Source organism: Typopeltis vanoorti, chromosome 8, assembly GCF_054136105.1.
Source record: "Typopeltis vanoorti isolate ZY-2024b chromosome 8, IOZ_Tvanoo_1.0, whole genome shotgun sequence".
Taxonomy (NCBI): Eukaryota; Metazoa; Arthropoda; class Arachnida; order Uropygi; family Thelyphonidae; genus Typopeltis; species Typopeltis vanoorti.
Genome location: NC_143556.1, coordinates 24,621,966 through 24,634,948, shown reverse-complemented (window position 1 = coordinate 24,634,948; position 12,983 = coordinate 24,621,966). Strand labels below are relative to the sequence as shown.

Genomic DNA, 12,983 nt, shown 5'->3' with positions numbered 1-12,983 from the left:
GTATTATGGGTTTACATCCTTTTGTGAGTGGGAGTTACATAGAATATGTATACTGCTATCCTTTCCTCTCCTCCCTGCAAGTAATGCAGGAAATTGCAACTGAGAATTTAAGATTTACAAGACTATGTAAATAGTTTCCTTTGAATTTTAATTTATACTTGTATCTTTATTTTCATTGTACTTATGTACATATAATGGTGCCATGTACATAAATAGTTCTGAATAAATTTTTAATTGAAATCAGTTTGTAGGTTGCCATTTCATTTTAACAGGATTATTTTTTTGAACAATAAACTGTGCCCAAAGGTAAATGAAGAAATGGGCTTATCTTTTGTGACTAAAGTAAGTAGCATACTGAAAATGGTATGCTTTGACCCATTATTGTGGTTTTTGATACCGTAGAAAAAAAAAACTACCTTAAGATTTATAGATTTTTTAAATTATTTATTTTAGGTACTTTCAGTAAAGTTTACAGAGCTAAGGTTAAAGGACGTCATAAGAATCATCAAGAATATGCTCTGAAGTATATTGTGCCTACTAGTCGTCCAGCTCGAATTGCCAGTGAACTGAAATGCTTGAAAGAAGTTGGGTAATGTTCAGTTTTTATCTTAAGTTTCTGTAGAATCATTATTTGCTTTTGTTAGCAGTTTCATTTTAAATTTGTTTTATTGTTCTCTTAGGTCTTGAATATGATTAGCTTATATGCTTCTCTTCTAATCATTACCAAGTGCATTAACCTTTTTCTAGGTAACCTCCTCCATTGTTTCACTTCAGATACCCATTTTAGTTTGTTAATCTTTCTACCATTCTGTTTAAATACCCACTCACTAGCATATTATATTGAATATCTAAAATACAATACCACTTGATATTTCATTGTGTGTGTAATAAAAATAAAAAAAAAAGTTAATAATGGAAATCTTTCTGATTTTCTTCATTTTAAGAGTTCTACTGTAATTAAACAAATTTTTTGCAAAGTTTTCTGTCACTGATTTCCTTAACTTTTTCCTTACACAGCTGTGATATGTGCATATATTAAAACTGATTTGAAGACAGTTTTGTATATTAAGTCAGCAGGTGCATTTCTTATTTTGTATAAACAAAAATTTACAGTGACTGTGTTGTGTAATTCAGAAATTATAATTAAAAGGTTGAATCCTTATTGGAGGCTCTTGTTATACTTGCTTATAAAAAAATCTAAATAAAACAGAATCAAATAATTATAGAGGAATTATTGTCAGAAAATATTCATATTAGGCATACTTGAAAAAATTCTAAGAAAAATGAATGGAGAATATGGCAGGAATTAGAATTTTGCCAGGAATATGGCAAAAACCAGATTTGCATCTTATGACAAATAGCCAAGAAATCATGGGAATATAAGGATCTCTGTCCAGTTAAATTCAGTTTAGGTCTTTACAAATCTAATACAATAGCAAGAGAAAAAACTTTTTACAAAAGAAATCTGTATAATGGAAAGTCAAACTTAAGTTGCAAATTGGCAATTAGAAGAAATGTGCAAGAGAAATATTAAATCAAGTATAATCATCAGATTCCTGATATGTAAAATTTAAGGATGTAATGCAGTATATTATGATAGTACTACAACTACTATCACAATATACTGGAATAAAATTTTATTTCATTCCAAATTAATCTGTTATCGCCACAATTCCAATATTGTCATATCTTATATTTTAGTCTTCCTCTGGGTGTTTTGCTACCATACAAAAACCTTCATTTAGAGAGGAATGATTACTTAGTAAGCTTTGATGTGTTGTCCCTTTCTATAAATGTTCCAGTAGACGATACACTAATTCTCCTGTTCAAAATTTATCCCACTGACATTTGCAAATTGTCTAAACACCATCTTAAACCAGGGTATTTTTGCTGGACACATTCAGCTCTTTAAACAAACTGAAGGTGTAGCAATGGGCTACCTACTTTCATTCTTCCCCTTTGCGAACTTTTTCGTCTAGTCTGGTTAAAAGATCAGAATAATATTCCCCGGTTATTGTTTTACCCTTTCCAAGATAATTAATAAACAAAATGCCTTTAGCATCCCAAAACATTGATGCTATGACCTTTCCTGCTGATGGAACCGACTTTGTCTTCTTTGGTGCTGAACAACTGGCTTCTTCCACTGTTTGGATTCTAGTGTGTAATGGTGAATCCAAGTCTCATCCATAGTAATAAATCGATGCACAAAATCAGTTTTATTCTTGTTAAAATGCTCCAAGCACTGTTCAGCGATTTTCATGGGAGTGTGTTTTTGATGTGCTGTGAACAAGTGTGGCACCCATCTCTTGCACAACACTGTTTTATTTGCAATTCTTCATGCAAAATATATCCTACACGTTCTTTTGAAATGCCTATAGTCTCAGCAATTTCAATCACTTTGAATCACCAGCCATCCAATACCATATTGTGTACTTGATCAACGATTTCTGGTGTTGTTACACATTTTTGGACTTCCTTCACGTGGATCATCCTCAAGGCTGGTACAGCCACGTTTAAACTTGGCAGCCCATTTCTTAATTGTCGAAAATGAAGCAGAAGAGTGCCCATAAACTTTTATGAACTTTCAAAGAATTTTATAACTGCACGATACTCAATTTTATCCATTTCAAAGGGATACATACCACACTTTTGCTTCAGACAGCTGTATAAAACAAACTACTTGATAGAATGACTTGCAATTTCACATGGATGCTTGTGACAGATGTACCAACTTAGAAAAAAAAAATCATGCTGATAATGTTGCCATCTATGGTTGAAGCCGAGAACTTTTCAGACCACCATCTTACATGGAATTGTTTGAGTCTTTAGCACTTAATTCCCCCCCCCCTCTCTCTCTCTCAAGCCCACAGTATGATTGAGGTATATAGATGATGTCTTTGCCATTTGGACACATGACCCACAAGCTCTGTCTAATTTTTTGGATTTCCTCAATAATATTCATCCTCACATTACTTTCACTGTGGAAGAAGAAAAAGGAGTTCTGGCCTTCTTTGATACTTTAGGTACAGGGCAAACGAATGGGTCTCATATGTTCAGTTTACCATACTCAAACACACAGGCAAATGCCTACATGTCACTTCACACCACCATCCTGCTCAGGAACTTGGAATTTTCAAAACTAGCCTCCAGGACAGAGTGCATTTCATTCTCAGGACCAGCACTGCACCTGTAACATTGGGCTCTGCTCATGTTATTTCAACGAAATGGATACAACAACAAAAAAAAAATCCTGATCAAACTCCTTAAAAAGAACAACAAATCCCCACTTACCAAACCAGACTACACATACAGTATATATTTTTCCTACGTGAAAGGCACAACAGATAAACTGGGCTCCCTCCTGAAGCAACATAGAATCAGAACTGTATACAAACTGCTAAACAAAATTTCTGCCTAAGACAAATCAAGGATTGGGGAAGGAGAGATCCTTCCCCAGTGTCTACAGCATCCCCTGTCAGTGTGGTACTCAATTCAGACACAGAACAAACTACTTTGGTCAGAAAGAAAGAACATCTGGAACGGAGAGCCAAAAAGTGGACACTACTTCAACATACTTGAGAAAAAAAACCACTTCATAAGATGGAAGAAAGACAGGCTATTTTACAAATCCTGGTTTAAAGAGAGACTGTTCCTCGAAGCACATAAGTTCTACAGAACCCAGTTAACTGTAACAGAACAGATGGTATGATTTTAAGTAGATTTTGGCGCAATATCCTATCTACCCATCAATGTTTGCCAACAGTTATTGCCACGAAGAGTATCATTGTTTCCCTACATGCATGTGACTGCACTTGTTATCTGGGTCATTTTAGTTTGTCTTAGTGAAGACACAAACTAAAATGGCAATTTAACACTATATGCTAAGTGTAGTGTAATGCTAGCTTACATTACAAAGCTAGTGAAATGTCAGCTGTAAATAATTTTAGCTAGTAAATTATTTATTTGCATTCTAATTGTTCCAGAAACTTTGACATGAATAATATGCAATGATCTTTTTTTCTGATTCATTCAAATTTAAAGATTTTCTTTGTTTCATTCCAGACTGTATTATCTGCATGCATGTCTTTTTTTTTTTTTCATTGTAATAATCATACTTATGTATGAGATTAAAAATTTTGTTATGAATAATAAATATGAAATATACATGCAGCAATATAATTGTTATTTACTGAAGTTTCATGTAAATTTAGTATTACAGTCAGCTCTCTTGCTATATCATGTTTGATTTCCTGGGGAAAAAAAAAAAAAAACCACTATAACAAACTCGCTTGTTTTAACAAATTACTGAAAAGTTCTGACCAAAATCCCATAGACACAGTGCTACTTTAAAGAAAAAATTATATCAAAGTATTCTTTGGTTGCTAAAGATTTTGCTTCAGTGAGAGGCTGACTGTAATGCATCTTGTAATATTGATGTGCATATTGATATCATTTTTGCTTTATTATGATTGCAGAGGGCTTAGCAATATCATTAATGTAGAATTGTGCTTTATGGAGCAGGGTCATGTGGTGATTGTTATGCCTTATGTTCCTCATGAAAGATTTTCAGTAAGTAGTATATTTCTCTTAATTTGATAGGATTTTTATATTTTAATCTGTGTGTGTGTGTGTGTGTGTGTGTGTGTGTGTGTGTGTGTGTGTGTGTGTGTGTGTGTGTGTGTGTGAATAATGACCCTTTTTTATTGCAGTTTAATTTTTTAATAGGAAAATTAACATTTTGTAAACATCAGTAAATTTAAAACTGAAATGCAATAGAAACTAACTTCCAGTTCTTTGTTTCTAAATTTTTTAGACTTTTCCCCATCCCTGCATTTAAGTAATTTATTCATTGATAAAAATATTTTAAATGATCTGCAATAATGTCTCTGTTTTTCAGTAATTTTTTTTAATCATAAATGAGTAATAAAAACAATAATTGAACATTTTCGTGAATTTTTTTATACTTGCTCTTTTGTGAATCTTGTGAAAAAAAAAAAAAAGCCAAATAAATTTATCTAAGAGCTGTAGGATATGTACATACCTGCTTCATGGGTCATGCAAAAACATAGTGATGAACTAGAGTAATTATTTGGACAATAGATCAAGTGTTAACTAATAAATATATATTAAACTTACTAGTTTCACCAAACTTTAGCTGTTGGCATCTTCAGGGTACAAGCACTTAGGTTAAAAAACATTACACAAATATGAATAACTGTAAAATTCTAACGATTATAGTTACAAACTGAAATAGCATTGAACGCGAGTGATACACGTATTGCGTGTACATGATTAGTCTCCTAATCTCGCTAGTCTCCTTAAACCACACAAAATAAGAGTGACATTCAAACCTATAGAAACAATTTGTAAACTACTAAGATCTCCAAAAGATAACCATTCTTTCTATAAATATGCTGGAGTTTACAATATTCCATGCTCATGTGATTCAAGTTACATCGGGCAGACATCAAGAAGCCTGGAGATTAGACAGAAGGAGCACATTGGTTATGTCAAAAACAACAGACAAGACATATCAGGCCTGTCATCTCATTTTTCTATAACTAACCATGTCATTAAGTGGGATAAAAGCTGTTCCCCTTACATAGAAGAAGACTACCACTCCCAAATGTTTAAACAAGCAGCTACAGTCGCTTGCTCTGTTGATAACCTTAACAGAAACCATGGTATTAATCCCAGAGATATGGAAAACCCTAATTAGATCTCTTAACACACAGGAAATGAACCTCAATGCAAACTACAGAACATTACTTAGCAACAACTAGTTAATCATGTACACGTGATACGTGTATCGCTCACTTTCAATGCTATTTCAGTTTGTAACTATAATCGTTAGAATTTTACAGTTATTCATATTTGTGTAATGTTTTTTTAACCTAAGTGCTTGTACCCTGAAGATGCCAACAGCTAAAGTTTGGTGAAAGCAGTAGGTTTAATAAATATTTATTAGTTAACACTTGATCTAATGTCCAAATAATTACTCTAGTTAGATGAGCAAGAAAATAAACATTCATTACGAATAGTGATGAACATTGTATATATGATATGCACATGTATCAGAAACAACTTACAGTCCCCCCCTCCCCCTTCCCCATCTAGTTAACATATATAGGCAATGACCAGTTTCAATTCAGGAAACAGCAGGGGATGAGAAGCAATCCTAACTCTAAGAACAGTTATCGAAAGAAAATTTAAGAAGAATCAAAATGCTCTTGATAGTCTTCCTTGACTTGGAGAAAGCCTTCGATAGTTTTGACTGGAACCAAATGTTTCACCTCCTAAAAACAATAAAGGTAGATTGGAGAGATGGAGGGCTCATATTTAATATTTACAAGCACCAAGTAGCCCTAATAGAAACAGCCAGCAATATGCAATAGCAAGAATACATAGAAGTGTAAGATAGGGGTGCTCTCTTTCACCTATACTGTTTAATCTTTACATCGAAGAGGCAATAAACACCACTATAGTTGAAAGAACTAATAGAAACCTGAATTAAGATAAATAGAATTAATATTAACTGGCTACAGTTTGCAGATAATATAGCAGTTATAACTGATTCTTCTGGTTCCCATCTGCCATACGGCCGCAGGAGGGTAGCTATATGCTTCCATTCTAGGGAGAGATGATTACGAGCAGGGTGGTTTCCCATTGCCTTCCTTGCCGTAAGTATTTATGACTGTAACTTGTGTGTTCACTGGGCTGGTTTGCCTGCTTGCGAGATGAAAAACCCCAGATAAACTGGCGGAAAAAACCCTGCTGCCGACGCCCAAGACCGGCTAACTTGGCTATGGCTGAGGAAGATCCTTAAGCTCCTCACGTCGTGGACGGGAATCGAACCTAGGACACTCCTTCCCCAGGCATATGGTTGCGAAGTGCAAAGCCACTAGGCTAACCGCGCGGACCTATAACTGATAATGAAGACAAACTGAAACCCACCCTGACAAAGATGGAAGAAATTTTCATACAGTACAGCCTAAAAATTAATTATATGAAAAAACTATTAATTACAAGTAAAGCAAATCCAATGAAAATAAACCTGGAAATAAATAATAACCTGATACAACAGGTATCCTCTTTTAAATATCTTGGAAGTCTTATCACAGAAGATGGATAAAACCAATTAGATATTCAAGCACGAATATTTTGGCCAAAAAAGCATTCTACAACAGAAGAAACATTTCTACCAGTAAAGGACTTAGCACTCAACTCACAAAAAGGCTAGCAAAAACATACATGTGGAGTATTGCATTATATGGTTGTGAGGCCTGGATGCTAACAAAACAAGATATCCAAAAGTTGGAGGCATTTGAACTTTGGTGCTGGAGAAAGATGATGAAAATTTGTTGGACAGAAAGGAAAAGTAATGAAGTTTTAAATATAGTTCATGAAGAGCGGTCACTAACGAACCATATCAATAAGAGAAGAAAAAGCCTAATTGGACACCATCTGAGGCATGGGGGACTGATTACAAAAATAATGGAGGGGGACTGTAGAATGAAAGAGGCCACAAGGCAGACCAAGAATTTCATATGCAAATAATGTGATGATGCTAACCAGTGCTAAGAATTATGAAGAGATAAAAAGGAGGTCACAAGACAGGATGTTATGATGTGCTGCTATAACTAACCAATCTTTGGATTGATGCACCAAAGAAGAAGATATATACATACCCATTGGTTTTTTAAAAACCAATGAGGGTTTCTTAATTTATTGTTTTTTTTTAAAGAACTGAGACTAGTTGAACTCTTAACGAGGAAGGCTTTATTCTCCACAATAATCATAAGCTGGGTGAAGAAGAAAACCAAGTTTAATATTTCTGAAATTGGACTGTAAAATATTGTTGAACTGCTGCTTGTGTTTTAACCAGCTACGCAGAAAGTAGAAAGTTGAATGATAGATGGCTGTTTACATCCATCTATCATTCAACAGTAGCACATGTAGAAGAGCCATAAGGCTGAAATTGATTGTCTGTGAGATGGTGGTTGAAGTGAGTCACTGAGAGATCATCATACTCTGCATAACCTCAAACATAGCAATATTTAAGGTAGGGTAGATTTGTACAGAGCTAGTAGTTGAGTGGTTGAAGAAGTAGCATCTTGAGTAGAAAAGGTTGCTTAGTTTTTTAGAGAAGGAAGAAACTGATGTGATAATTGTGCAAAGAAAGAGGAGCTATGCCAGTCTAGGAAATTACATCTGATTCTGATTTGTGTATTATCAAGATTAATGGAAGGTGAATTGAAATTTGCTTTTGGATGAAAAAAAAAAAAAGCAGGGCTCTCTTTTGATAAATTGAAGATGAATACGACATCTTCGTTCTCATTGAAGAATGGTATGAATGTTTAAGACTGACTGTAGATTTTCTTGAAGCATGGGATGTTTGGACACTGCAACATTTGTCATATGGGTAGGAATGGAATATACTATTATCAATAAAACTATGGATAGTTATTGATCAGTGAAAAAAAGGTTATGCATATTTAACAGAGGATATGTAATATAACAGTGCCCAGTTGCTCCTGTATTGGAGAGATTCGATAAGGTCTTCCAGTGTTCACTATGCCTTATAACATAAGGCATAGTGATCTATCAGAGAGAAAACTAGCTATCCAATTACTGCATGACAGATAGAACAAAGAATGCACTTTACTGATCGGATCCCAATGCCAGGCCCATTCAAATACTCTGGAAATAACAAGAGCAACAGCACCAGTTTCTCCATACCTTTTCATCTTGCATCCAGGTACAGGTGATGAGTAGAGGTGCCATGGATTTATACTGACAGAATCCATACATTTGGTTATTGATTAACTAGTGTGCATCTCCTGGAAGTGAAGAAGTTGATTGTATTTGACAACTTTCTTTGTGTGAGAGAGTACTGTGATGAGGATAGTAAGTTGGTAATTTGATTGTGCTTATTGTTTTGGAATGAGCATATAGAGGCTTGCTTCCATATTTGGCTAAATGCCAGCTGAATATGTGATCATAGACTATCATATCACGTAAGGATTATACTACATGTTGTTCCATACAGTTGCATATCAAATCATACAATTATATAATGGTTTTCTGGTATATTTTACAGATCAGATATTATAATGTTTAAGTTCACCGACAGTCGTGTGTTTATAACCTTATGGTAATGTTCAACTCTACAAGAAGGCTGATCCTTCTTCAATTCCACTTCTGAAAATGAAGAAAATGCTTGTACCTTACCTTTCTGTTCATTTTGATAGCTTTAAAAATCTGGTTTCCCAGCCTGTCAAGGAACATGTTGACAAATCTTGGATTTTAGGTGTATGGTGACATCATCCTGCTTAGATTGAGTAGCAGAGGTACAACATAAAAACCATGTTTGATTTCCTGGGGGGGGGGGGGGAATTCCACCTTAACACCAGACCCAACAGTGCTGATGTTTTCTAACATTTTGTGGGTGGGATTGTCATAAAAGTTTTCTTCATATTGTCTGTTGTACCTCTGACTAGAGACTACTATAATTTGTTGATTCCTATACATACATTTCATTTTTTTTTTTCTTTGTTGTAAATTACTGATGATAAATTCACCTCCATTTTACAATATGACAAGCTGCATATTGGAAGGAATGGTGCCTTTTATTTAAAATACAGCATTCAAATGCTGTTTTATAAACCTTATAATCCAAAATATATCTAGTATCTTTAATTCCAGTTCCTAATGTTTGGTGGCATACATATGCTGACATATGTGTTAACCCTTATTAATAATATATTTTACAATGCTGTTGGTCAATAATTGTCAGTAGTGTTAATCACAATGGAAAAAACAAATGATCTTTTGGAGTTTGATAAAGGGCTTATTGTAGCTACCCATCTGGCCGGAGCCATGATTTTGAAAATGGCAGAGCTGACTGGTTTCTCAAAAGGTGAGATATCCCTGGTGTTTAATCAGTGGAAAAATAACCCACTTTGCTTGTCTAAGAGGTATAACTGTGGTCCTAAGACAGTCTGTCAGGAATGAGATTGCCATTTTCTGAGAAGGCATGTATGAACAAATGGCTTCTTGTGTGCAGCAAATTATTGAAACATTTAATGAAAGCTGTTCCTGATCTGTATCTCACTGAATTATGTGCAGGGAATTGAAGACAATTGGTACTGGCAGTTGTATGCCTATACAGAAACCACTGATTTCTGCAAAGAACCAGAAAGTTGGTCTGTCTGCAGTGATGTCAGGAACACTGAAAGACCAGAAAAGGCATGGTCCAGCAAGCCATAGTACACTTTGTTCTGTATTGACAGTAGGCAGAGTTTGGCAGGATCCCCATGAAGCAGTGAACCCAGCTTGCCTTGTAAACGCAACTGTGGTTCTAAAGGTGGTCATGGTGTGGGCCATGTTCTGTTGGGATGGAACAGGTCCCCTGATATTGCTGGACGGTCAGGTGTCCTCAAAGGAATATCTGAACATTGTTGCCGATCAAGTCCATCCTGCAGGTAACAGTTGTTTTGTGGGCAACAATGCTACTGTCTATCGCACAAGAATTCAGCAGTGGTTTCAGCAAGCATACTGAATTCCATCTTTTCTGGCCACCAAGAAGTCCAGATCTGAACCGTATTGAGAATGTATGAGACATGCTAGAAAAAAGAGATGTGGGAGTAAAATCCTCTTCCATCAAATCTGAGCCAATTAAAGCACTGTAATTTGAGCTAAATGAGGTCCAACATGGTATTAAATGTTTTTAATTCAGTGGCTGGTATGCATAGTTGCTTTTTGATTCCTATAGTATTCTAATCATATGTTTATAATACTAAGAAACTTAGTGAAATAACTTTATTTAGTTAAATTTAAATCTTATTTTATATTATGTTAATTTATCATTTTTGTAATAGCATACTATTAAAAATAGACATGGAAATAGGCTTGATCACTGGATGCAGGAATTTTTGAATAACATGTATTTTCCTATACATGTTATATTTTCTCATAATTTTACAAAAGTGAATGTGAGCTTAGGCATGTATCCATTTGCAAAATGATAAATGGAATTGATGCTTGACTAAGTGTTTAAATATTTATGTAGTATTCTATGAAAATGTGTTATGAACCAGTTGTTTAGTTAGATTTTTGTTGATTTCCTTAGGAATATTCAAAGAACATGAGTGTAGCAGAAATTAGAGACTATATGAAAAATTTGCTTCTGGCTTTGAAGAAAGTCCATGAACATGGCATTATTCATAGAGATGTAAAGCCAAATAATTTCCTTTTTGACAGAAAAAATAAGAGGTAAACACATTTCAGTTAGTTTGGTTTTCAACCAGATGTTTTAAACATAGGTTACATCCTACACACACTCCTTAAGTGACCTGTAATCACAACCTCCTTCAGCTGTTATAAATCAAAATGTGTACATAAAATTTGAATCGCAATAAGAACTTGTATTTCTCAGTATTATATGCTGAGCTTCTGTAACTCAGTCAGGATGAAGCTCTTTGGTTGCAAAAACCCAGGTTCAGATCCAGTTAGGATGAACTTTTATCAGTACTTTTCAATTAAAGTGAATTAGTCAATCTCTTATGAATGTGGCAGGTTTTTCCCTCCTGGAAATGAAGGTTATTATTATTAAGAGACTCCTCCAGGGAGTCAGGAACTCATTGAGGGAGACCATATCTCTCTCTCTCTCTCTCTCACACACACACACACCAGCTGTCATATTTGTTCTTGAGTTCATTCACACTGCTTGCACACAACATCCAGTGACAATCCATTCCAATCATGCAACACTGGGAGAAAAATCCATCCCTCACCCCTTTCTTAGTGCATTCATTCTTAGCTTCCAAGGTTGCCCTCTTGTACTTTCTCCACCCTCCATAAAGTGAAAAATTCCATCAACTGAAATCCTGTATGATCTTTTCAGAAGTTTGAATGTCCCAATCATATCATCCCACTTTCTCCTGTTTGCTAGTGTGTCTGCAGTCTAAAATTCCCAATCTGTCATCATAATCAGTATTCCACAATCCTGATATTTTTAACACTTTCCTTTGCACTCTCCACTGTATCAGAATTACAATGGAAACCAGGAGACCAGACCTGTGCACAATCCAAGCGAGGTCATATCAAGGCCTTATAAAGATGCAAAATGTGACACCCTTATCTTTGCATGTCAAAGTTCGTTTAAGCATTGCAATTATCCTCTGATTTGTATTTGCAATCTTTGCTATATGACCTTTGAACTTCAACTTCCTATCTACTAAAACTCCAAGATCACCATCCTTCAATTTCTTCTAGCATAATCCCATCAACATTGGATATCTAATCTCGTTGAAGTGCATGACTTTATATTTTCTAACATTGGATGTGGAAATGATTGGTTGATTGTGTAGCAGTCAAATCTCATGAGAAGAATGAAATTGAATTTATTGAGCTGTTACGAGACAATTTCCTCAAGCTGTATGTGACAGAGGGAACTTGAGGTCAAAGAGTGTTAGATTTGATTATAATGTCAGAGGGTGTTTCAGCTAAGATATAACTATTCTGCATTAACTGTTGGTGTAACTGTTTTTTATCCCACAAAACAGGCAAACTGGCCTGAAGAACAGGCATTTTACAGTCCTATTAGACAATGTAGATAGGATTAATCACACTTTCATAAGTAGTATCAGGTTTATAGAAAGGGGGATAGTAAATCCCTTTATGTTTTTATAGCTGGGTACGAAACTCGGATCGATATCCATAGAGTTTCATGCCGAAAAAACTATTGGCGTTTTTTCTGATACTACCCAAGTGTAAATGATCACTTGGGTAGTATCAGGTTTCTCGAATATCAGATCAATTGGCTGTGGCAGGCCATTGACCCTACCATGAAAAGGAAGATGAGATAGTATGTATGTATACCATGGGGGGGGGGTGTATACACATTTCTTATAGCAGTACAAAATTTTTCTAGCATAAGTAAAATGCAAATTCTAGAAATGTTGCATTATTAAGTTTATGCA

The 12,983-nt window shown here is 35.0% G+C and overlaps 1 protein-coding gene across 2 annotated transcripts in view; it reads left to right on the top strand.

Moving 5' to 3' along the window:
- The window catches only part of LOC150103858 (cell division cycle 7-related protein kinase-like), a 92,193-nt gene that overhangs the window by 22,986 nt on the left and 56,224 nt on the right, over positions 1 to 12,983 (top strand). Inside the window, exons 4-6 of one of the 2 annotated variants that reach the window (XM_090396557.1) lie at positions 454 to 589; positions 4,476 to 4,569; positions 11,132 to 11,274. In XM_090396557.1, coding sequence (XP_090252683.1) covers positions 454 to 589; positions 4,476 to 4,569; positions 11,132 to 11,274 — 373 coding nt within the window. Of the gene's footprint in view, positions 1 to 453; positions 590 to 4,475; positions 4,570 to 11,131; positions 11,275 to 12,983 lie in introns of those variants that run through there. The other variant, XM_090396558.1, reaches the window with a different exon arrangement.